At 52.5% G+C, this 22679-nt stretch overlaps 2 protein-coding genes across 2 annotated transcripts; one reads left to right on the forward strand and one right to left on the reverse strand.

The window, feature by feature from the left end:
- Nucleotides 1-6414: 6414 nt before the first annotated feature.
- Nucleotides 6415-14698, forward strand: Troap (trophinin associated protein). The gene is made up of 13 exons (XM_051160327.1): nucleotides 6415-6716; nucleotides 6812-6983; nucleotides 8474-8631; nucleotides 8724-8849; nucleotides 9002-9093; nucleotides 9367-9422; nucleotides 9864-9979; nucleotides 11959-12042; nucleotides 12210-12272; nucleotides 13000-13134; nucleotides 13418-14030; nucleotides 14253-14446; nucleotides 14577-14698. The coding sequence occupies exons 1-13, from the start codon at nucleotides 6573-6575 to the stop codon at nucleotides 14622-14624; spliced, it is 2001 nt and encodes a 666-aa protein (XP_051016284.1). The 5' UTR covers nucleotides 6415-6572; the 3' UTR covers nucleotides 14625-14698.
- A 1263-nt stretch (nucleotides 14699-15961) lies between these two features.
- Nucleotides 15962-20084, reverse strand: C1ql4 (complement C1q like 4). The gene is made up of 2 exons (XM_051160324.1): nucleotides 18870-20084; nucleotides 15962-16264 (listed from the first exon to the last, which is right to left on the reverse strand). The coding sequence occupies exons 1-2, from the start codon at nucleotides 19404-19406 to the stop codon at nucleotides 16085-16087; spliced, it is 717 nt and encodes a 238-aa protein (XP_051016281.1). The 5' UTR covers nucleotides 19407-20084; the 3' UTR covers nucleotides 15962-16084.
- Between the last annotated feature and the right edge of the window lie 2595 nt (nucleotides 20085-22679).

The following is a 22679-nucleotide window of genomic DNA, read 5'->3' on the forward strand; positions in this document are numbered from 1 at the left end:
AAGTACCTGAGCAGAAGGTGTGAGCAGGAGTGTGGCCTCCAGCACTGTGATAAGTAAGCAAATAAATATGGCTCTGAAATGACTTGGTGGGAAAGGTGCCTGTTGCTACGTGTGATGACTGGAGTTCAATCCCCAGGGCCCATATGGTGGGAGAAAAAGCCTACTTCTAGAAGCTATTTTCTGACCTCAAAACACATGCTGGGCCACACGCATGCTCACATCCATGAAACAAGTACACAAATAAAAGTAAACACTTGGGGCTGGAGAGATGGCTCAGTGGTTAAGAGCACTGCTTGCTCTTCCAGAGGTCCTGAGTTCAATTCCCAGCAACCACATGGTGGCTCACAACCATCTATAATGTAATCTAATGCTCTCTTCTGGCCTGCAGAGTGCTGTATGCATAATAATAAAAAATTAAAAAAAAAAAAAAACAAAGTAAACATTTGGAGCAAAGAAAGACGTATTTGGGAAAGAAAATTTGGAGCCACATGATAGAATCTTCATGCACACTGTTAGGTTTGTACACATAAAAAGTGAATAAATGGGGCTGGAGAGATGGCTCAGAGGTTAAGAGCACTGTCTACTCTTCCAAATGTCCTGAGTTCAATTCCCAGCAACCACATGGTGTCTCATAACCATCTCTAATGAGATTGGGTGCCCTCTTTTGAGATGCAGGCAGAATACTGTATAATAAATAAATAACTAAATAAATCTTTTTTCAGTGAATAAATGTATATAAATTTTCTAATATGAAGAACTATTTCAGATTTCAGAAACTGGAGAGTAATACAATGACAATGCATATCTGGACCCTTTTTCTAGAAGGGGAGTGTTGAGAAGGCCTGGTGACCTTGAGAGAATAAGGTTAAAGGCCAGAGGGGACCCAGCAACAGCTGGATGGGAAGCAGCTGGGGAGGGGGGGATGCAGCAAGAGCTGGGTGGACTGCAGTAAGGGGGATGCATCAGGGCTGGGTGGGATGCAGTAAGGGGGATGCAGCAAGGGCTGGGTGGGATGCAGTAAGGGGGGATGCAGCAAGGGCTGGGTGGGATGCAGTAAGGGGGATGCAGCAAGGGCTGGGTGGGATGCAGTAAGGGGGGATGCAGCAAGGGCTGGGTGGGATGCAGTAAGGGGGATGCATCAGGGCTGGGTGGGATGCAGTAAGGGGGATACAGCAAGGGCTGGGTGGGATGCAGTAAGGGGGGATGCAGCAAGGGCTGGGTGGGATGCAGTAAGGGGGATGCAGCAAGGGCTGGGTGGGATGCAGTAAGGGGGGATGCAGCAAGGGCTGGGTGGGATGCAGTAAGGGGGGATGCAGCAAGGGCTGGGTGGGATGCAGTAAGGGGGATGCAGCAAGGACTGGGTGGGATGCAGTAAGGGGGGATGCAGCAAGGGCTGGGTGGGATGCAGTAAGGGGGATGCAGCAAGGGCTGGGTGGGATGCAGTAAGGGGGGATGCAGCAAGGGCTGGGTGGGATGCAGTAAGGGGGGATGCAGCAAGGGCTGGGTGGGATGCAGTAAGGGGGGATGCATCAGGGCTGGGTGGGATGCAGTAAGGGGGGATGCAGCAAGGGCTGGGTGGGAAGCAGTAAGGGGGATGCATCAGGGCTGGGTGGGATACAGTAAGGGGGGATGCAGCAAGGGCTGGGTGGGATGCAATAAGCGGGGATGCAGCAAGGACTGGGTGGGATGCAGTAAGGGGGATGCAGCAAGGACTGGGTGGGATGCAGTAAGGGGGATGCAGCAAGGGCTGGGTGGGATGCAGTAAGGGAGATGCATCAGGGCTGGGTGGGATGCAGTAAGGGGGATGCAGCAAGGACTGGGTGGGATGCAGTAAGGGGGGATGCAGCAAGGGCTGGGTGGGATGCAGTAAGGGGGGATGCATCAGGGCTGGGTGGGATGCAGTAAGGGGGATGCAGCAAGGGCTGGGTGGGATGCAGTAAGGGGATGCAGCAAGGGCTGGGTGGGATGCAGTAAGGGGGATGCATCAGGGCTGGGTGGGATGCAGTAAGGGGGATGCAGTAAGGGCTGGGTGGGATGCAGTAAGGGGGATGCATCAGGGCTGGGTGGGATGCAGTAAGGGGGGATGCAGCAAGGGCTGGGTGGGATGCAGTAAGGGGGATGCATCAGGGCTGGGTGGGATGCAGTAAGGGGGGATGCAGCAAGGGCTGGGTGGGATGCAGTAAGGGGGGATGCAGCAAGGGGCTGGGTGGGATGCAGTAAGGGGTGCAGCAAGGGCTGGGTGGATGCAGTAAGGGGGATGCATCAGGGCTGGGTGGGATGCAGTAAGGGGGATGCAGCAAGGGCTGGGTGGGATGCAGTAAGGGGGGATGCAGCAAGGGATGGGGGGGATGCAGTAAGGGGGATGCAGCAAGGACGGGTGGGATGCAGTAAGGGTGGATGCAGCAAGGGCTGGGTGGGATGCAGTAAGGGGGGATGCAGCAAGGACTGGGTGGGATGCAGTAAGGGGGATGCATCAGGGCTGGGTGGGATGCAGTAAGGGGGATGCATCAGGGCTGGGTGGGATGCAGTAAGGGGGATGCATCAGGGCTGGGTGGGATGCAGTAAGGGGGGATGCAGCAATGCTACTTCTGTGCAGGAACAAACATGCTAAGATACTTGACAGAGACAAGTTAATGGGATACAACTTATTGTCAAAAGGCTGAAAGGAGTTAGGAATACGCATGCAAAGTCCCTGTAAGCTTGAGGTTGCTTTATAAGAACAACAGAAGGGGCTGGTGAGATGGTTCAGTGGTTAACAGCACTTGTTCTTGCAGAAGATAGGAATTCAAGTCCCAGCATCTACATGTCAGAGCACAGCCACGCAGAATTCCAGTTCTATGGGATCCAACACCTCTTCTGATCTCCACAGGCACTCCACATGCATATGGAAGGGAAGCGCTCGTAAAAGGTTTTTTGTTGTTGTTTTGGTTTTTCTTTCTTTTCTTCTTATATTTTTTTGAGTCAGGATTTCTCTATGTTATCTTTGCTGTCCTTGACTTGCTTTGTAGGCCAGGCTGGTCTTGAACTCACAGCGATCCGCCTGCCTCTGCCTGTCAAGTGCCGGGATTAAAGGCGTGTGCCACCACGCCTGGCTTGTTTTGTTTGTTTTTCGAGACAGGGTTTCTTTGTGTAGCCTTGGCTGTCCTGGACTCACTTTGTAGACCAGGCTGGCCTCGAACTCACAGTGATCCACCTGCCTCTGCCTCCTGAGTGCGGGGATTAAAGGTGTGTGCCACCACTGCCCAGCTTTTTTTTTTTTTTTTTTTTAAAGACAGGTTTCATTGCATAGTGCTGGCTGTCCTAGAACTCACTCTGTAGATCAGGCTGGCCTTGAACTCAGAGATTTGCTTGCTTCTGCCTGAGTGCTCAGATTAAAGGTGTGTGCCACCACTTCCCAGCATAAAAATGTATGTATTTGGTTTGTTTGTTTGTTTTTTGGTTTTTCTAGACAGGGTCTCTCTGTGTAGCCTTGGCTGTTTTGTTTTGTTTTTCAAGACAAGGTTTCTTGTGTAATAGCCCTGGCTGTCCTGGAACCTGATCTGTAAACCAGGCTGGCCTCGAACTCATGAAGACCCACTTGCTTCTGCCTTCTGAGTGCTGGGACTAATGGGATGCATCACCATGCTCAACATAAAAATTTTTAAATAGGCAAAAAAAAAAAAAAAAAAAAAAAAAAAAAAAAAAAAAAAAGAAAGAAAGAAGGAGGAGGAGGAAGAAGAAGAAACAACAGCCCAGTAGCCACCTCTCCCGGAGCTTTTTCAGCAGCCCCCTTCAGGGTCATTGGCCCAGGGTTGGTCATTGGCTCTGGGTTGTGTTGTTTCTTTAAAATATGTCCTTACTTCAACTTGAACTTCTTCCTTTCCAATAATATACATATATATGTGTGTGTATACACATACATATATCTGTATATATGTATGTGTGTGTGTACACATATATATTTTTAAATATTTATTTTTATTTTGAGTCCACATAAATGTAGTGCCCACGGAGTTCAGAATAGGGCAGCTCTGGGTACCAAGAGCTCATTAACATTCCTGTGTAGAGCTGGGTGAGGTGGCTGGCACCTTTAATCTTGGCTTTCTGGAGTCAGAGGCAGGTGGATCCAATTAAGTTTTGAGGCCAGCCTGGTCTACATAGCAAGTTCCAGGACAATCTACAGAAAGAGAGACCTTGTCTCAAAACAAAACAAAACAAACAAATGAGGCTGCTGGATAGAAAATCAACTACATTCCTCCACAAAGGAAGAAAAGAGTTACAATGTTTGTTAAAGTGCAAATGAGTTAGAGCTGGGGTGTGACTCAGTGGTAGACCTCTTGCCCAGCATTCACAGGCCCTGGCTTTGAGCTAACAGCACTGCAAGAAGAAAAAAAAAGAAAAAGAAAACTGACTGGACATTGATTGATAGGTATGGTCTCTCTACATAACCCACCTAAGGACTGCCACCTCTCTTACTAGTGCGGGTGCGTGTGCGTGTGTGTGTGTGTGTGTAGACCAGCCTGGCCTTGAACTCAGAGTGATCCTCCTGCCTCTGCCTCCCAAGTGCTGGGATTAAAGGCCTGGCCAACTTCTTGCTTTGTTTGGGCATTTTTAAAATTTATTTTATTTTATTTTTTGTCTTACTGGTCTTTGTTTGCGTATTACAGTTTCCAACTTTGTATTTTTATGGGTTTTGGTTGTGTGTGTGTTTCTTGCGCTTTTGCTTTTTTGTTCCGGTGTTTGTTTTGTTTTGCCTGTTTTCTAAGGAGAAGGAAAGGGTGTGCAGCTGCGTAGGTGGGGAGGATTCACGAAGAGTTAGGGGAGAGAAACACTCACCAGACTATATTGCATATAAATATATTGCAATAAAAGCTTATGTATGCAGCCGGGCGTGGTGGCGCACGCCTTTAATCCCAGCACTCGGGAGGCAGAGGCAGGCGGATCGCTGTGAGTTCGAGGCCAGCCTGGTCTACAAAGCGAGTCCAGGACAGCCAAGGCTACACAGAGAAATCCTGTCTCAAAAAACCAAAAAAGAAAAGAAAAAAAAAGCTTACGTATGCATATGACTGGAGAGGTGAACTATTTGGGAAAGACAATCGCTTTTTAGACCAAGCTGACTTGATGACCTAGGAATGCAAGAGAGCCACCTGCCTCCATGAGCCCCATTTCTGGCTCAACAGCTGATTTCTTTTTCTTTCTTTCTTAGTAATGTGTGTGTGACACCAGAAGAGAGAATCAGATTGCATTACAGATGGTTATGAGCCCCCGTGTGGCTCCTGGGAACTGAACTCAGGACCTCTGGAAGCGCATCCGCTGAGCCATCTCTCCAGCCCCCTCAACAGTTGAATTCTAAAGATGCTTAAAGGTTCGTAAGCGTGAAAAGATATGGGGTATGAAAGGGGAGATCCGGAAGCAGTTAATTCTTTGCAGGGTGCTTGCAAACCTAACACGTGGGAAGGTGAAACAGGAAGCTGCAAGTTTGAGGCCAGTCTGGGACAGAAGTGATCTAGTGTGAGGTGTGTGTGTGTGTGCGCGCGCACGCGATCGTCTGTTCCCATTCTCCATCTGGCAGCCTCACAACTGCCTGCCAGTGAATAGGAAGCGAGTCCTGTCTCCAGACCACTGACAGGCAACCTAAAGAGGCGGAGACCCACACAGGAGTGGTCATTGCCGGTTAGCAGAGCTCCAGCCACACCGCATCTAACCACACCCCACCAGGTTGAGGACAAAAGATTTCTTGGCTCCTCGTTCTTGTTGGGCTCGGTTCAGTTACCTCCAGCCCTCTCGCCCGTCAGAAGCATCTCCAGCAAGAAGTGTCCGTGCTTCCTGGAATCGTCCTGAAAACCCGACTTTGCGCTAGGCTCAGACTGTGGTCAACGTGATTCTCGATGGCCATCCCTTCCCACAATTCCGAGGCCCTTCAGCTGTGTCCAGATCTCGCGAGACGACGATAATGCCCGTTGCAGTCCAGGCTCGCCTCCCGGGCAGCAGAACTGCAACCTCCCTGGCTTTCCCCTAATCCAGCCACTCGCGCTCCGCTCTCCGATTGGCTGACAGAGCTGGTCAGTTTTTTTTTTTCCCAGCCAGAAAGCGGTTCCACAATTTGCCCTTCTCTGGCCCCGCCTTCGGAGCCTGCGGATTGGATGACTGCCAGTGACGTCACGCGCCTCGCGTCACCGGGAACTAGCCAATCACAAACTTGGCGTATTTTACAAACTGGAGAAGCAGCAGCAGCAGCAGCAGCAGCAGCAGAAACAGAAACCCAGGAGGTCGGTGAGAGAGCTGGGAGAGGAGGGGTGACCCCGGTGGGCTCCTGGAAAGGTGCAGCATGGGGATCTTACAGGGATGAGTCCTGCCGAGGGTTCTTAGGGTGGAGAGCACTTTGGAGTTCCGGGACGAGATAGCAGTCTTGGGGTGCCTGGGTGGAGCCAGCCAGGATAGCGGCCTTGCTGCCGGTGTGGACTTGTGGGCGGGCACATGGATTGGGACCAAGGTGGAGGAATCGGGATAGCAGCACCCATGGCTTGCGAGGTGATTTGCTTTGGTCCTCAGTCCTGTCTCTCTCGTCTTCTCCCGTCTCCCTTGTAGCCGCCATGACTACCCTTCAAACCAGGAAGGATCCCCACCTCCGAGGTGTATCTCCCACCCCTAGCAAGATTCCAGTGCTTTCTCAAAGATGCCCAGATTCCCCCTCAGTCAAGTCGTGCCCTCTGGACCAGGAGAACCAAGACCCAAGGGTAAGGGGGAGCGTGATGGGTGACGACAAGGAGGCGTCATACATCAGCAATGCACCCCAACGCTGAATCCCAGCTTTTCCCCTTTTTCCCCTCAGAGACTGGCGCAGAAGCCACCGCTCGGTACTCAACATCTGCCCATTGACACAGCAGGCCTCAGACCGAAAACATTGCACCAGACAGAAAAATCACAAAAATTGGGGACCACTCAGATCCGGAACCCTTTGGGGGAAATAAAACCTCGCTCTGGGGGATCAAATCCTCAGACAGGTATCTGTTGGAGGCCTGGGCATAGCCTACTTGTCTGAGTGAGAATGGGAAGGCAAAGTGGGGGGCTTTGCATGCCTTCTGGTGTCTTGCATACCTTAAGCAAAATGTCATTTCTCGCCTGTCATGTGGGCCCAGGCCTCTAATCCCGGCACGTGGGAGGCAGAGGCAGATGGTGTCTGTGAATTGGAGGCCAGCCTGGTCTACGTAGTGAGTTCCAGGACAGCCCAGGCTGCACAATGAGACTATGTCTCAAAAAAAAAAAAAAAAAAAAAAAAAAAGTCGCTGCCTCTCTTGGTGCCTTTCAGCAGCTCTCATCATTGGCTCAGAGTTATGCTGGTTCTTCATAATTTGTCCATACTTCAGTTTGAACTCTTCCTTTTTCTTTGTCCTTTTTTCTTTGTGAGACAGGGTTTCTCTGTGTAACAGCTCTGGTTGGCCAGGAACTCACTTTGTAGGACCAGGTGGGTGGATCTCTGTGAGTTTGAGGCCAGCCTGGTGTACAAAGTGAGGCCAGGACAGCCAGGGCTACACAGAGAAATCCTGTCTCAAAAGAGGGGAAAAAAAGAATTCAGGTCTCCTGAAAGAGTATCCAGTACTCTTAACCATCTCTGCAGCCCCTAAAAAGAGGATTATTTTTAATTATGTGTATGTGAGGTGTGTATGTGTGGAGTGCAGGTGTCTGTGGAGGCCGGAGACATTGGATTGTCCTGGAGCTGGAGTTCTAGGCTCCTTGACACAGGTACTGAAAACTGAACCCCTGTCCTATGCAAGAACACTGTTTCCATGCTCTCCAACCCCCAGTCATGCCTTCTGTATGACAAGATTGTTGTTTTTATCTTTTAACCCAATGGTTAGAGTAATGGCTTGCATGAAACTCTTCAAACTTTTTTGTTTTATTTTATTTTATTTTAAGATTTATTTATTTATTATGTATACAGTGTTTTGCCTGCATGTACACCTGCAGACCAGAAGAGGGCATCTGATCACATTACAGATGGTTGTGAACCACCATGTGCTTGCTGGGAATTGAACTCAGGACCTTTGGAAGAGCAGGTGGCACACTTAACCACTGAGCCATCTCTCCAGCCCTTATTTTATTTTTAGAGTCAGAGTTTCTCTGTGTAGCTCTGGCTGTCCTGGAACTTGCTGTGTAGACCAGGCTGCCCTCTATCTGCCTGCCTCTGCCTCCCAAGTGCTGGGATTAAAGGTGTGTAGCACCACACCCGGCTTTCTTCAAGTAATTAGTGAGCTGGGTTCACCTTCGTGGTCTCTCTCTTCGCGTCTCTCAAGGTCTGGCTTTGTTTGAGCTCTCCATGCCATGGTGGCTGGCCTTGAACGGCTTGTTCTCCTACCTTGGTATCCTAAATTCTGGGATTACCAGGTGTGCACCATGAAGCTTGCGTATGTTTCTTTTGCACACTGTTGCTAGGGTCACCTACCCCTCAGCGCCCCTATTCCCGTTTCTCCTAATGCTGTCTCTTCCCTTTCAGAGGCCACAGGGGCTATAGAGTTTGTTGCTGACCCTGCAGCCCTGGCCACCATCCTGTCAGGTGAGGGGGTGAAGAGCTGTCCCCTGGGGTTCCGGTCCAGTCTGGCTCAGAGAGTACTAGTTCGAGGGAGCAAGGGAGGCACCACCCGGAGGGGCCAGGTAATGAGAAGGATGAGACCAGGCTGCCGGGTGGACGCATGGACTGAGGGGGCGTGCCAACCTCTTGCTAATAGCCTTCCTTGGCCTCCCAGAGTGCACGGTGTTCTGCATACCTGGCTCCCAGGACCCCGGTCCATCAACTGGATCCCGCACGGGCTTCCTGCTTCTCAAGACTGGAGGGACCAGGACCCCGAGACCGTACTTTGTGTGAGGCTTCAGTGAGTACCCTTGAGGGGCTGACACCCAGGCACAAAGCGGGCCCTGGGACAGTGTCTCAAGAGGGGAGTGTCCCTTGGGAGAGATGGGTTGCATTCGTGTCTGGTTAGGGGCCCACTGCTTACTCTGCTTTCATGTCTTGCTCTGCAATCAGAATCAACCTTCAGGCCCTTCTTTCTACCCCTCTGCGCACCCCGGTCTACAGGAGCTAAGAAGAGAGACATGTGGCGGCGGCGGCGGCGGCCGGTAAGGGAAGCAGCAGATTCTCTTTCAACCCAGAAGGGGAGGGCAAAGCACGTCACTGGCACCGTAAGCCCCAGAACAGGGTTCAGGGCTCTCATAGCCACCGCTCGCTGTGCAAGCTTGCCTTGGCCTGTCGGGGTTTCTGCTTCTGCATCCCACAAGCAAGGGTAACATTTGCACTGTTAGAGGCTCTCCTGGGAATGCAGTGAGACGTGTTTGTAATGCTCTTGGCAAAGGCCCAGCCCTGACACTCAGGGGTGGCTGTTATACTGTCAGCAGGACTTCAGCAAGCCAGGCCCCAAGACTGTTCCCGAAGACCCCAGTTCACCCTGGTGAGTTTGTCTGGGTATATGAACAAAGCAAGGGTGAGTGAACTGCCTGCCCCGGGAATAAGACACGGAAAAGGTCAACAGGCCTTGAGGACTGGGGTGAGGAAGAAGCTGGGGGCTAACTGAGTGGTAAACTAAGTCTTGCCTAGCATTCACACCCCAGAAACACACACCCATACACACAGAACAGACGAGACCTCCTGGCTAGGTCAGAGGTTGGCCTGCTTGTATGTGTCTCTGTTTCTGCCCTCTGCCTGCCACTTCCTGCAAGACTGAATGTCCACTGTGTTCTGTCCTAATCCCTTACGAGCCATGGCTATCTCCAGCCCACTCAGGGCATTTGGACTGATAAGTACTTGCCAAGGTATTATGGGCTCTCAGGGGTTGCCGACGGGTAGACTGCACTGTTCTCGGTAACGCTGCAAATGTCATCTCTCCTCCCAGCTTCCTTACCCCTCGGAGGAGAGCAGGAGGCCGCCCCTCACGCAGATGGAGAAGGAAAAGCCCTCCTGGGCCTGGCTAAACGAGTACTAGTAAGAGAGAGCCCTACACACACCAGGGTGAGAAGATACCCTCGTGGGGTGGGGCGGGCTGCTCTACAGAGGCACGGAGGGTTGGGGGTAGAGTTGGCAGACCCAGGACGCGGATGTTATCTGGTCTTAGTTTGCTGGGGTTGGGAACCAAGCCCCCTTCAGAATGAACCTGATTCCCTTCAGTTGGTATCTGGGGCCTGGGGTGAGAAGTGACAAACTGGTATGTGTGTCACCATCAAATTAGTGCTGAGGCGGAGCCACAGACAACACTTACCAACAAAACTATTAATCCCTTCATTGCACAACTATGTACTCAGGGCTTTTGAATGCAGAAAGGGTTCTAGGTCCAGAGTATGCATATTCTCAACGGAGGCTAGATAAATAAATAAAATACATATGTACACATGTAAAGTATATAGGGTGTCAGCCTGTGATGTGGCCTAAATATGTAAGGCACTGAAAGGGTTTGGGAGAAGGAATTGGAGTCAAATATTGGTAGTTTAGAGCCATGCATGGTGGTAGATGACTGTAACCCAGTACTCTAGAGGCAGGAGAATTGCAAGTTAGAGGACAGTCTAGGCTGCTCCATGGCGAATTCCAGGACAGCCTGGGCTATACAGTAAGATCCTGCCTTTAAAAATGAAAGGTGTTGGGCTGGAGGGATGGCTCAGTGGTTGGAAGCACTGACTGTTCTTCCAGAGGACCTGGGTTCAGTTCCCAGCACCCACATGACAGCTCACAACTGTCTGTAACTCTAAAATCTGACACCCGTAGACATACAACGCATATAAAATAAAAATGAACGCTATGGCTGGCCGGTGGTGGTGCACGCCTTTAATCCCAACACTTAGGAGGCAGGTGGATCTTTGTGAGTTCAAGGCCAGCCTGATCCACAAAGCTGGTCCTAGTTATAACAAAGTCCAGGACAAGCAAGGCTACACAGAGAAACCCTGTCTCAAAAAAACCAAAAAAAAAAAGGGGGGGGGGTGTGAGTATGTGGCAGATGATGGAGACTTAGCTCGCATTGGCCAACTTACAACTGCCCGTAACTCCCACTTCCGGGGCTCTGATGCCCTATTCTGGCCTTCCTGGGCACCTAACACACCACACATAAATTTTAAAAATATATATGTCTTTTAATGTTCTTAAAGAAGACACTGAGTACTCTGTTTTATAAAATGCAGTTTGTCCCAGGCACTGTTGTTGAGAAGAGGAGGTTTGAGTAGCGACCAGGAATTGAGGATATGAGCAGTAGAGTTAAAAAAAAGGAGGAGAAATAGAGGTGTTTAACCAAGGGGCCCTGAGGAGAGAGCACATCTAGTGTTTGCGAGCCAGCAAAATAAGCCAGTGACAGTGAAGCCTAGAAAAGAAGAGGAGGGTCCAGGTGACTCTTTCCTGGGCTGACTGGAAAGTCCAGGGCAAAGTGTGAGTAAGGAACCATAGTTGACATGGGACGAGGAGGCAGGGATCAGAAGTTCCAAGCCTTAGAACTTCTTAGCTACATGAGACCCTATTTTTGAAAAAAGAAAAAAAGGGCTGGAGAGGTGGCTCAGAGGCTAAGAGCACTGTCTGCTCTTCCCAGCAACCACATGGTGGCTCACAACATCTATAATGAGATCTGGTGCCCTCTTCTGGAGTGCAGGCACACATGTGGGCAGAGTACTGCATACATAATAAATCTTTTTTTAAAAAATTCTTAAAAAGAAAAGTAATTGCTTCTTGGTGGAAAACAAGAATAAGACCTTGGAAAGTAAATTCAGAATGGCTACACTTCCTGCTTTTTTCCTCACTGGTGACTCCCATCTGATGGCCTTTCCTGTCCTGTAGCCCAGCCCATGGCTGGCCAGGTAGTGCCACCTTTCGTCACTAACCCATCACCTTTCAGACAGGCTCAGGGTGCTCGTTCCCCAGGCCTCTCGGCTGCAGTTTGTACTGGCAACTCTTAGGCCGGGCAGGCTTGGGAGCAAGGCTAGAGAGCTCTGCTCAGCGCCCACATCTCTCCCCAGACAGCATATTCATCCTTGAAACGCTGCACCCCTCGACCAAAAACCCAACTCACACCTCTCCGGTCAGTACCCAGAGCGCAACAGGTGAGAGCAGAGGAGGTAACTGGTGTGGCCCATGAGGAAGGGAGAGGGGCAGGCAGGCACTGCATGGTCGGGAAAGGGGAAGGCAGGCCCTGCATGGGGAGGGGTCTTTAAGACAGGCTGGAGGAGAGTGGGTCTAACTCATGGATGATCTGTCCTGTCTGACACAGGCCCAGTGGCTCAGTGGCCACCTCTCCCCTCATACCTCCCCTGAAGAGCCTGCCCTGCCCTGGGTAAGTGTCAAAAGCCTTCCTGTAGTCCTGTACTGAGATCTTGTTTTGGTGCTGTGCACTGGCCTGGCGGGCTGGCAGCCTTGTGATTTGAGGTAGGTATACTTGCTTCTCGCCTCTCCATCTGTCTTTCTTAGTCTATGTTTAGAATGTCTGTCTGTCTCTGTCTTCTACTAATCTCAAACTTTGAAAAAAATTCCTTGTGTGTGCACGCTTGAGCACATGTGCGTGTATGGGTGGATATGTGTGCATCTCCACAACCTGGGCCTCAATTCTCCAAAAACAAGAAACAAAAGCTGGGCATGGTGGCGCACACCTTTAATCCCAGCACTCGGGAGGCAGAGGCAGGAGGATCACTGAGTTTGAGGCCAGCCTGGTCTACAAAGTGAGTCCAGGACAGCCAAGATAACATAGGAAAACTGTCTCAAAAACAAACGAAAAGCCAGGTGTGGTGGTGCACACCTTTAATCCCAGCACTCGGAAGGCAGAGGCAGGAGGATCTCTGTGAGTTCGAGGCCAGCTTGGTCTACAAAGAGAGTTCCAGGACAGTTAGAGCTATTACACTGAGAAACCCTGTCTTGAAAAACCAAATAGAAAAAAGAAAAGAAAAGAAAACAAAAACAAAAGAGCCACCAGGGAGCTTGGATGCACTCCTCAGGAGGATGAGGATAGTATTCCTTCCACCTTAATCTGGCTTCCTCACCAAACCGTCTTTCCTTCTGTGTGGCAGGAACAGATTGCTGTAAGGTTGTTTGAACAAGAGAGTTGCATTACATTGCAGAAGGGATCCGGGAAAGCACCTGTGGCAAGCACTGCTGCACCTCACTCCAACAGAACCTCCAACCACCAGGAGATAAAGATGCAGGTGGCCTGTAGCTTTGGTGGCATCTGCACCCTGAGAAGACTGGGGAAGCCCGGCGTGATGGCCCACGCCTTTAACCCCAGCACTTGGGAGGCAGAGGCAGGCGGGTTGCTGTGAGTTCGAGGCCAGCCTGGTCTACAAAGCGAGTCCAGGACAGCCAGGGCTACACAGGATAGAGGGAGAGAGAGAGAACTGGGGAAGGAGGAGCTGGGAGGAAAGGTGGGGCGTGTGGGGAGACCTGTGAACACACAGTGATGACACACTGGGGTGCTCTCTCCCACCACAGCGCATCAGCATTCTGCAGCAGCTACTGCGGAAGGAGGTAGAGGGGCTGGCAGCGGACAGGCGGGCCCCTCTGAATGGGGCCTCTGCCCTAGAGCTGACTGAACTTCAGCCCCTGATGGCGGAGGTTTCTAGAACTCTGAGTCAAGCTTCCCTCCTTGGATTGTCAAAACACTCTGGCGGGACAGAGCCTCTCCCTGCAGAAGGGTGTGAGGAGCCTCAGCCCCTCCCTGCAGAAAAGCATGGGGAGCCACAGGCCTGCCCTGGGGAGGAGACAAAGGTGGCTCAGCCCTGCTCTCCCACAGAACTGAAGCCTCCAGAGCCGTGTGGCAGAGCTGGGCCACAGCCGCCAGAGCCTTGCCCTCCAGCACTGCCTGGACCCCTTCTGCCTAGTTGCCAGGGCCAGTCTGGGCCTCCCGAGGCCTGCCCTAGCATAGAGCTGGGCGCATCAGCAGCCTGTGCTGTGGAAGGTAGAAGCCCAGAGTGTATCCCAAAGTCCTGCTGCAGTCAGGGGCCTCCAGCAACCACCAGCTTGACTTTCGTGTCACAAAGCCCACTCTGTGCCAGTCCCCCTATCTGCTCACTGCAGGCTTCAAGGTCCCCAACGGGCCATTCAGGTAAGCAATCGGGCTGGGGAAAGACCTGAAGGGAAGGTCCTTTCTCTGGGAGTGGGCCTTGCCTTGCACCGGCCCATGCCATGCTTGCTTTCCTCTGGCCCCCTTGTGAAGAGTTCTCCCACCCTGTGCTTCTAGCAGGCTGTCCTCATCAGGCAGGGGAGGGGGCAGCAGCCAGAGGGGCTGGAACTCCAGAGGCCCTTCTGAAGTGTCCACGGCCTTCAGGCCCCCACAGTCTGGTCCCTCGAACCCTGGCTCTGAGGCAGCACCTCCAAGCCTGTCTCACCGCCCTCCACTGCTTCCACGAATCTCGCCTGGATGATGAGTGCGCCTTTTACACTAGCCGAACCCCACCTCCAGGGCCCACGCGGATCTGCACTAACCCTGTGGCCACGATGCTTGACTGGCAGGACACCCTGGTGAGCCTTCAATATACAGCCAGACGAGACATGCAGCAAGCCTACAGGACAGTGGCAGGGCTGACCTTGCTTCCTCTATGGAGAAGTGGCATTATGGCAAAGCCTCTTTTTTTTTTTTCTCTTTCTCCAGCATTTCATTCCAGTTGGTTCTGTGGTCCCACAAGACTCCCCGGCATGAATCTGGCCTCCACCCTGCTGCACTCAAACCTTCCTTTTAGCCTTATTTATTGTTGGTCTGACCATTGGACTGGGACCTTTTATCCTTTAATAAAGTTACTATAAATTCCAAGTGTTTGCCTAGGACAGCTACTGCTGTTGCTCTCCAGTGGCCCACATGGTGGCAGTGTGGGACAGTGTAGGGGACTAAGCACTGTCCTCAAAGTAGCCATCCAGCCCTCTTCAGCTAATTCTTGAGTTGGTTAGGGGGACTTGTGGAACCTGTCCCCTCTGAGGACAGCCCCACCCCAGGTGCCACCAGCCATTTTCTCATCTAAAGTATCTCTGTTTAAGGCAGGAGGATCACTTGAACCCAAGAATTGGAGGCCACTCTGGGCAGAAAGCTATGACTCATCTCAAAGTAGAAAAAGGGCTGGGCACTGTGCCACATGCCTGTAATCCCAGCACTCTGGAGGCAGAGGCAGATAGAACTCCTGTGAGTTCAAGGCCAGCCTGATCTACAAAACAAGTCCAGGACAGGCAGGGCTACACAAAGGAACCCTGTCTCAAAAAGCCAAAAATAAATAATAGAAGAAAGAAGGCCACAAACAGACCAACAACAAAGAAGAAAAAAGCCACTAGAATTCTCATGCAGGCACTCCAAACCTTTGCCTTTAGAATCTTCCACACTGTACCTGCAATGCTCCCCTCCATTGCACACATCAAAGGTGAAGCTGCGCTCCTCCCCTTCTGCACAAGCAGGCCTGGCCAGGCTTAGCTGCATTAATCAATCTCCCAGCAGTGACTGACAGGCAGGGTGGGCGTCCTCTCAGGTGTCAGGCCACCCCAACACCTTTTCTCCAACTCTGCACCAAGATAGGCAGACACACACAATCCCCAACCTCACTTTATTGAAAGAAGTAACCGTATCTGTAGCTCCAAGACCTAGCCCGGAGAGGGTTGGGATGAGGACTATACAAAATGGGGTTTAAATGCTAGAAAGGAAGTCTTCCAGGTCACCGGAAGGCTGCCTGTGTCTGGAGCCTGGAAAATGGAGATGAAGGAGGGGGAAGGAAAAAGTGGCTACTGAGGTCCGCCATCCAACCTGTGCCAGTCTCCTCTCACCTAGACAGGCTCCTTCTGTTTCTGTCCTTCCCTGCCAGGATGCTCCTTTTGGCCTGGGAGTCTTCCCCAACTCCAGAAAGAAGGGAAAGCCACAACCTCGGTCTCTCTGGAGCACATGAGGTGGTTCCTCCGTAAGCTGCTCTCTTTATTGGGTCTTCCCACCTCTCAACTCCCCCAGCCACTTAAAACCTTTGAGCCCCAGGAATCCACCCACCCCGCTTAGGTGGCCTCGGGAGCGGGAGAGTCCGCAGGCTCGGAGGATGGGGCCGTGGGGAGGGCTAGCTGGAAGTGGGTGTGGATTGGAGCGAGGGGTCAAAGGGGCGGTGACCGAACATGAGAGTGTGTGAGGTGCTGGGCTCAGTCTGGGTAGATGATGAACCCCGAGAAGGTGCTGTATTTGTTGGTGTTGCCGCCGTGCACCTTTCCACCGTCCAGCTTGATGAACACCTCATCACCCACATCTAGGTGCAGGATGACGCTGTTGCTGGCGTAGTCGTAATTCTGATCCGCATCCTGAGCAATGGCGCTGGCCCGGACCTAGTGAAGTGGGACAGAAAAGCAGCCCCACAATCCTCATGTCCTGCGCAGAGCGGAATTCACTAAGGAGGCTGAGTTGGGTGGCTGCTAGAGCAAGGATGGTTTATACAGGGGTAGGTTGGGACCAAACAGCAGTTCTCAACCTGTGTGTTGGGATCAACCCTCAGGCATTATATTACAATTCTTTTGGGTTTTTTGTTGTTGTTTGGTTTTTTTGAGACAGGCTTTCTCTGTGTAGCCTTGGCTGTCCTAGACTCCCTTTGTAGACCAGGCTAGCCTCAAACTCACAGCAATCCTGCCTCTGCCTCCCGAGTGCTGGGATTAAAGGTGTGCGCCACCACGGGTGGGCCAGCTTATATTACAGTTCTTAACAGTAGCAGATATGAAATGGCAACAAAATTTAAGGCTGAGGCTCAACAAAACAGAAGGAACTGTATTAAGAGTTGTAGTAAACTGGGTGTGGTGGCGCAGGCCTTTAATCCCAGCACTCGGGAGGCAGAGGCAGGCGGATCGCTGTGAGTTCGAGGCCAGCCTGGTCTACAAAGGGAGTCCAGGACAGCCAAGACTACATAGAGAAACCCTGTCTCAAAAAACAAAAACAAAACAAACAAACAAACAAACAAACAAAAAAGTTGTAGCATTAGGAAGGTTGGAACCACTGAGCTAGGAGACCTCAGGGCTTCTCAGGTTTGACTTGGGTACACATGTCACGGCTTCTCTGGGCTTGTACTAGAGCAATGAAATCTACCTCATAAGATAGTTAAGATTAAACTCTCAGAAGTGAGTTCAGAGCCATGTTTTGTATACAGAAAATATTTTTTGCAGAATTGGTATTCTCATGCTAAAAAAAAAGAATTAGCACTCAGGATCCTTTCAGGATCCATGCTGGCTAAACCAGCTTTCCTGAGGTGTTGGGGCACACATGTGTCTGTTACACCTGGCTTGAACCAATAGGAGAGTGGACTGTTTCCCTTTGGCCTCCTGGGCTCTAATTTCCCAGTGGAGTGTTACCTGGTCCCCCACCATGTGGGAGGTTTCCCTTTGGTCTTAATCTCTGGTCTGCTGCAGCAATCACACTGCCAGCCCCTTCCCTCAGTTTCCGTCCCATTGGGACTGGTTATTAAATCATTAATTATTCATCATTATTCTAATCATTATTTACCATTCCCAGGGCCGCAGTGTCGGCTCCTTGGAATACAGAGTGGGAGCTGCACCACCCCACCCCCTTCCAAAACCAACACACTCCAATCTCCTCCCAGACTCCTGGCACAGACCAAGTCTGCCTACCCGGTGCCACCAGCAGGAAGACACCGAGCTCTACTTACACTTTGGCTTTCCACAGTCACAGAAACACCACTGGGGTCACGTGGACACTCACTTCCTTGCAATCACTGTCAATGGCATGAGGACTCACATGCCCTGACAACTCCCCTTCCTTAGGCTCCAGGGGGAGGCCTTGCCAGGAACAGCCCCCCACCCCATCCCACCACCACCCAAAGATGAAGCAGAAGATGGGCTGGAGTGGTGTCGCCTTAGGATCCCGCAGGTTTTCAGCTGAGTACCAGGGCTCAAGGCTTAGGCTACTCCCTGAGGAGTAGGCCTGCCCCCCTCATCCCCCCACCCGCTGTGGAACACTCAGAGGTCACTGCTCAGCCCAAACCTTCCTCTCCCTGCAGAGTACAGGCAGCTCCTTCCACCGGAGCCTACTGGCATCCGGCTTGTTCAAACTCTCTCTGGGGGTGAGGGCTATGGTTTTGACTACCCACTGGTAGTACCATCTAGTGCGATCTGAGAGGTTATCAGGGGGGGGGGTGTAGGGCCCTAGACCAGGCCTCCTTTCTCCCTGTCCACTTCTTCCTAGCTTTTTTTTCCCAAACCCAAACCTAAATTGCCTCATCCCCCCACCTATGTGGCCCCTGAGCTGGCAGACCATTTCCCACATCTGCCTACAGACTGCCTCAGTGTTAGCTGAGGGCAAGGGTTGGTCTAGGTTTGGTCCCAATCCCTGGGGATGAACAAATAGGACCTAGCAAGTGGGCAAGCTAGTGTTTTTCTCCTCCTCCCCCTTTCTTTGAAAAATCCAAGCTAAACGGCTTCGCCTGAGGGAAGTCTGCCACTACCCAAAACAAGATATGCCATTCCAATTCCTTGGAAACAGATTCTCCAATAGCTTTGTTCCATGCTAGAGCTGGGAAGCCCACTGTCCCGAGAGGACTGGCCAGCAGAGAGGGCAGCTCAAGGCAGGAGGAGAGAAGAGGCTAAGGTGGGCCAGACACCGAGGACATTTGATTTGGCAAGGGGCAGTTGGAGGTTGGAGTGTGAGGGTGAGGCTGCACAGACATTTGTTTGCATTCTGAGTTCTAGTCCTAACGTTTTAGTGCCCCATGGGACTTTCCACAGCTGATTTTCTTTTCCAGACCCCCAGTTCCTCCCCTGTGACTAAATTAAGGTGACATACTTTTTTTTTTTTTTTTTTTTTTTGGTAGCCTGGCATTCTTGGATACCTTGGTAGCGTCTGAGTGGAGGAGCTGGGCTGTAAAGCGAGCACAGGGAGTTTCAGGAAGTCATTAGTAAGATCTGAGGCTAAGTAGAGGGGCAATCTCACCTGCCCGTTCTTCATCAAATCGGCCCACATGCTGGTGCCGTCGCCGCCGCGCATGAGCACATGGTAAGCGAAGAAGTAGACGCCTGGCATGGGACAGGTGAACTTGCCGCTGGCTGCCTCGTAAGCGTTGCCCACGTTGGTTACCACATCGTCAAAGCGCAACACTTCATAACCCTCGTGAGGCCGCCGAAGACCCGCGTAGAAGGCAATTCGGGGTACATAGCCTGCAGGGGGCGCTGCCCCTCCAGGGCCTGGGCCAGGAGGACCTGGGGGACCTGGCCTGCCTGGCTCTCCAGGGGGACCTCTAGGACCTGGGGGTCCTGGTGGCCCCCGCAGGCCAGCCTTCCCTCGCCGACCCACTTCTCCCTTGGCACCCGGAGGGAAGGGAGGCACCGAGGCGGGCAAACCGTCGGGGCCTTGTCCTCGGGGTGCGTGGGGGTCACACACCATGCGACAGCGACCCAGCATCTCATAGTGTGTTGGTCCGCGAGAGCTGTGCACCAGTAGCGGGATGGCTACCAGCAGCAACAGCACCATGGCCACCCCGACGGCCGCGCCGGCCACCCGCTTGCGGCGGCTCAGCCGTGACGCGGCCAGGGCCAGCAAATCCTCCTCACTTTTGGGCGCAATGGCGGCGGAGGCCCGGGGCTCTCCGCGGGCTCGGGCCCGGGTCTGGATCTCCCGACGGCTGTTCCGGACCACCTTGCCCCGGCGGCTTCCTCCTGTCACAGCAGCGCTGTTTCCCAAACCGCCTGTCAGGGTGGCAATCTCCCCGGTGGGTTGGGCCAAGGACAGCCCTTGATGGTTCAGAACCTATAGTCTGATAATACCCGCGGGTGCAGTTCTAATGATCCAGGGCACCTGAGACCCGCAGCTTCTTGGACGGCTGGTTTTTCACAGGTCTGGGGCTCCAGCTCTCTAGACAGTTGCTTTCTTGTGAATGGTGCTGTCTGGATCCCGGGCTCCCCTCGCTGATTTCTCCCCGCTAGACCTGAGACCTCTCTCCGCTCTCCCGACGTCCCAGGCTCTGAGCTGCTGGGGGTAGGGGCTGAGGTTCTCACTGGACGCGACCTCGTCGGAGATTTTGCACTCTAGCTCTTGGAAAGCACTACCTGCCTCCTTCAGTAGCCGTGGCCTCAGCCCTCCTCAGAGCCCTAGCCAGGCGTCCCTCTCCCGCAAGCGCTCTCCCTCTCTGCGTCCCTAACCTTCCTCCCCGGCAGCAGTGCGGGTGGTGTGAGTCGCTGCGCGGCAGGAGCCACTATAAGCGGCCGCAGGCGGAGCGACCCCTGGCGCCTAGAGCGGGAAGCACGGGGGCGGGGCAGGCCGCGCCACCTCCCCCACCTCCCCCGCCGAGCCCCGGCCTCCAGGTTCCTTGCCAGCTTCCCAGGGCTCTGCAGCGATTCTCAGCCCTCACCGTATGTATCCTTACTTTCATCCTGTACCTGGAGTTTGGCGTTCTCAGAGCTTAGAGGAAGATGGACACACTGTTGGGGTAAACAGGGGTCAGGTTACAATATACATATAAGACGTCAGAAGGGGACTGCGGAGCTAAAGAAGGGGCGAGGGCACTCACATATAACAAACAGAAAACAGACATATATAGCAATTCGCCACCACATGTCCCTCGGTGCCCTCAACCATATAGCAAAAGGTTCAACCGGTACTTGTTGACCAGCCCAGACCTGGCCTCTATGATTGGAGGGGGTCTCATAGCCCCAGAAGCAGGGGAAAGAGAGAGATGGAGGGGAAAGAGACAGGGGGAGGCAGAGAGAGAGAGAGAGAGAGAGAGAGAGAGAGAGAGAGAGAGAGAGAGAGAGAGAGAGAGAGAGACACTAAGGAATGGGCAGGAAATGTACAGCAGAGAAATCAGAGACAGAGACAGAGAGACAAAGCTTCGAAAAGACACTGACAGCCCCAGAGCGGAAAGGGAGAGACAGAGACGGAGAGAGGGAGAAGGGAGCCCAGACAGGTTGACAGATCGAGAGAGAAATGTAAATGGCGCGCTGCAGAGAGACACCCAGGTCCGTGTTCGGACTCCAATGTGACATATCAACTGTGAGGAAGACGCGGGGGCGGGGCAGTTCTGCAAGGCGAGTGGGAGGCTGTGGGTCTGTGCGTTGTGACAGTGCTGCATACTGTGTGTGTGTGTGTGTGTGTGTGTGTGTGTTGTGGGGTGACCATAAGATCCTGGCCTTGCGGTGCCTGGGTGAGTAGGACTGTGAATTGTGGACTGTCTTTGTGTGTGCATGTATGAGGCTGCCTGAGGAGGGTATTTATATCTATGTCTTAGTTCTAAAAGCTGAGAGCCACAAAAGCCATTTATTCTGTCTCAGGACTGAAAGCCCATGGAAGCTCCTGGGGAGAAAGAGTCAGAAACGGTAGTCTCACTTGGCCTGCCCAGACTGGCACGACCCCTGCCATGCCCTAGCTCTGTCTATTGTGACTGGCCCCACAGAGGCTTGGCTCCCTCTAATCTCCCCAGTTGTTTGTTACTAGAGAGAATCTAGAGAAATTAGGCCCCAGTAACGAATGCTTCGTTGATTATGCATAGTAATATGATTCAAACGTGGATTAGGTATTTGGTGACTAGAAAGGTGACCATGTCTGCTTTCAGAGTGGCCAAGAAAGAATACTGGCTCTCATGGGAGTGCAGAGGGAAAGCCGGTAGCTGCATCTTCTCAGGGGATAGATAGTTAGGTCAGAGACTGGGAGAGTGGGGTTTGGAACTGAAGGATCTCGAGTGTTGGTAGACCTAAGAGCAGACAGCAGCAGAGGCCTCTTGGAGAGTAGGGTGAGCCAAGAGAGTGGTGTGTGGAATGTGTTGTACAAACAGAGGGCACAAGGCACACCGGGGCACAGTTGTCGGTGAAAGGTGATCTCTCTTCATCTTTCCCGTACCCTTTCCTTGGATCCCCAGTCTCAATCTCAAGCTGGGGCCGGGCCTGCGCTGGGAGCTGGGCGAGGTCTCCACCTGCTTGAGAGGATTAGAACAGAAAGGATTGGCAGCCAGTGGGGGAAGGGCCTCCTCCTCCTCCTCCAACCATAAATACAAATTTTATTCAAGGTCTTTGTCACCATTTGTCTTCCTCGGGGGGCTGAGGACCATTGTCAGCCCTGTGCATGTCTAATTCCAGATCTGCTCCCCCAGGCTGCTTGATGGATGCACCAGGGAAAGCAGGTCCCATTCACACCAGTCTCTGCTGCAGAGCCTCGGGCCTCATCCACCCCAAGTCTAGACACCCCTCTTCTGTCTTCCCCTCACTCTTGTCCCTCCATCTCTCTGCCCAGCTGTTCATCCACCAGGCTAATTCTAGTTCCCAGTACCCCCTTTTTGGTCCCCTCACCTTAGCCCCTTTTCAGATGCGAGCTTTTCTTCTCTACAGCATCCCTTCTGCTATCCCCAGCACAAACCGTGAGCAGCCAGGCTGCAGGCAGCATCGGCTGTGCTTGGTGTGTGTGTGTGTGCTGGGGGGGCGATGGGGGAGCAGGCTTGGCTCACAGGGAGCCAAGGGGCCAGCTCTATGAATTTATTCATGTTCTGTTGCTCTTTCCCCACGCTCTGGAATGGAGCTGCCAGCTCACCAGGTCCTCACAGCTTCCCCTGCAGCTGTCACCTTCGTCCAAGGAGGGACCTAGTTAGGACTAAGACCAGCAAGTCTTCCTAGGGCCAAAATCTATGAGAAAGCGCTGGGGAATGAGGAGGGGTCAGAGGCTGTTTACCTAGAGCTTCTTTGGTGATCAAACTAGGAGGTCCCAGTGAATGGATGAACCTGAGAATGGGACTGTGAGAGGACAACAAAAGCATTCTGC

Source organism: Acomys russatus, chromosome 17 (genome assembly GCF_903995435.1).
Source record: "Acomys russatus chromosome 17, mAcoRus1.1, whole genome shotgun sequence".
In the NCBI taxonomy this organism is placed as follows: domain Eukaryota; kingdom Metazoa; phylum Chordata; class Mammalia; order Rodentia; family Muridae; genus Acomys; species Acomys russatus.

Excerpts from the sequence above, each read along its gene's own strand:
- Troap (XM_051160327.1), top strand. The coding sequence starts at position 6,573 with ATGACTACCCTTCAAACCAGGAAGGATCCCCACCTCCGAGGTGTATCT. Across the intron at positions 8,850-9,001 it reads GTACTTTGTGTGAGGCTTCA|AATCAACCTTCAGGCCCTTC; the intron begins GTGAGTACCCTT and ends CTCTGCAATCAG. Across the intron at positions 14,031-14,252 it reads GTCCCCAACGGGCCATTCAG|GCCCCCACAGTCTGGTCCCT; the intron begins GTAAGCAATCGG and ends CACGGCCTTCAG.
- C1ql4 (XM_051160324.1), bottom strand. The coding sequence starts at position 19,406 with ATGGTGCTGTTGCTGCTGGTAGCCATCCCGCTACTGGTGCACAGCTCT. Across the intron at positions 16,265-18,869 it reads ATTTGATGAAGAACGGGCAG|GTCCGGGCCAGCGCCATTGC; the intron begins GTGAGATTGCCC and ends CCACTTCACTAG.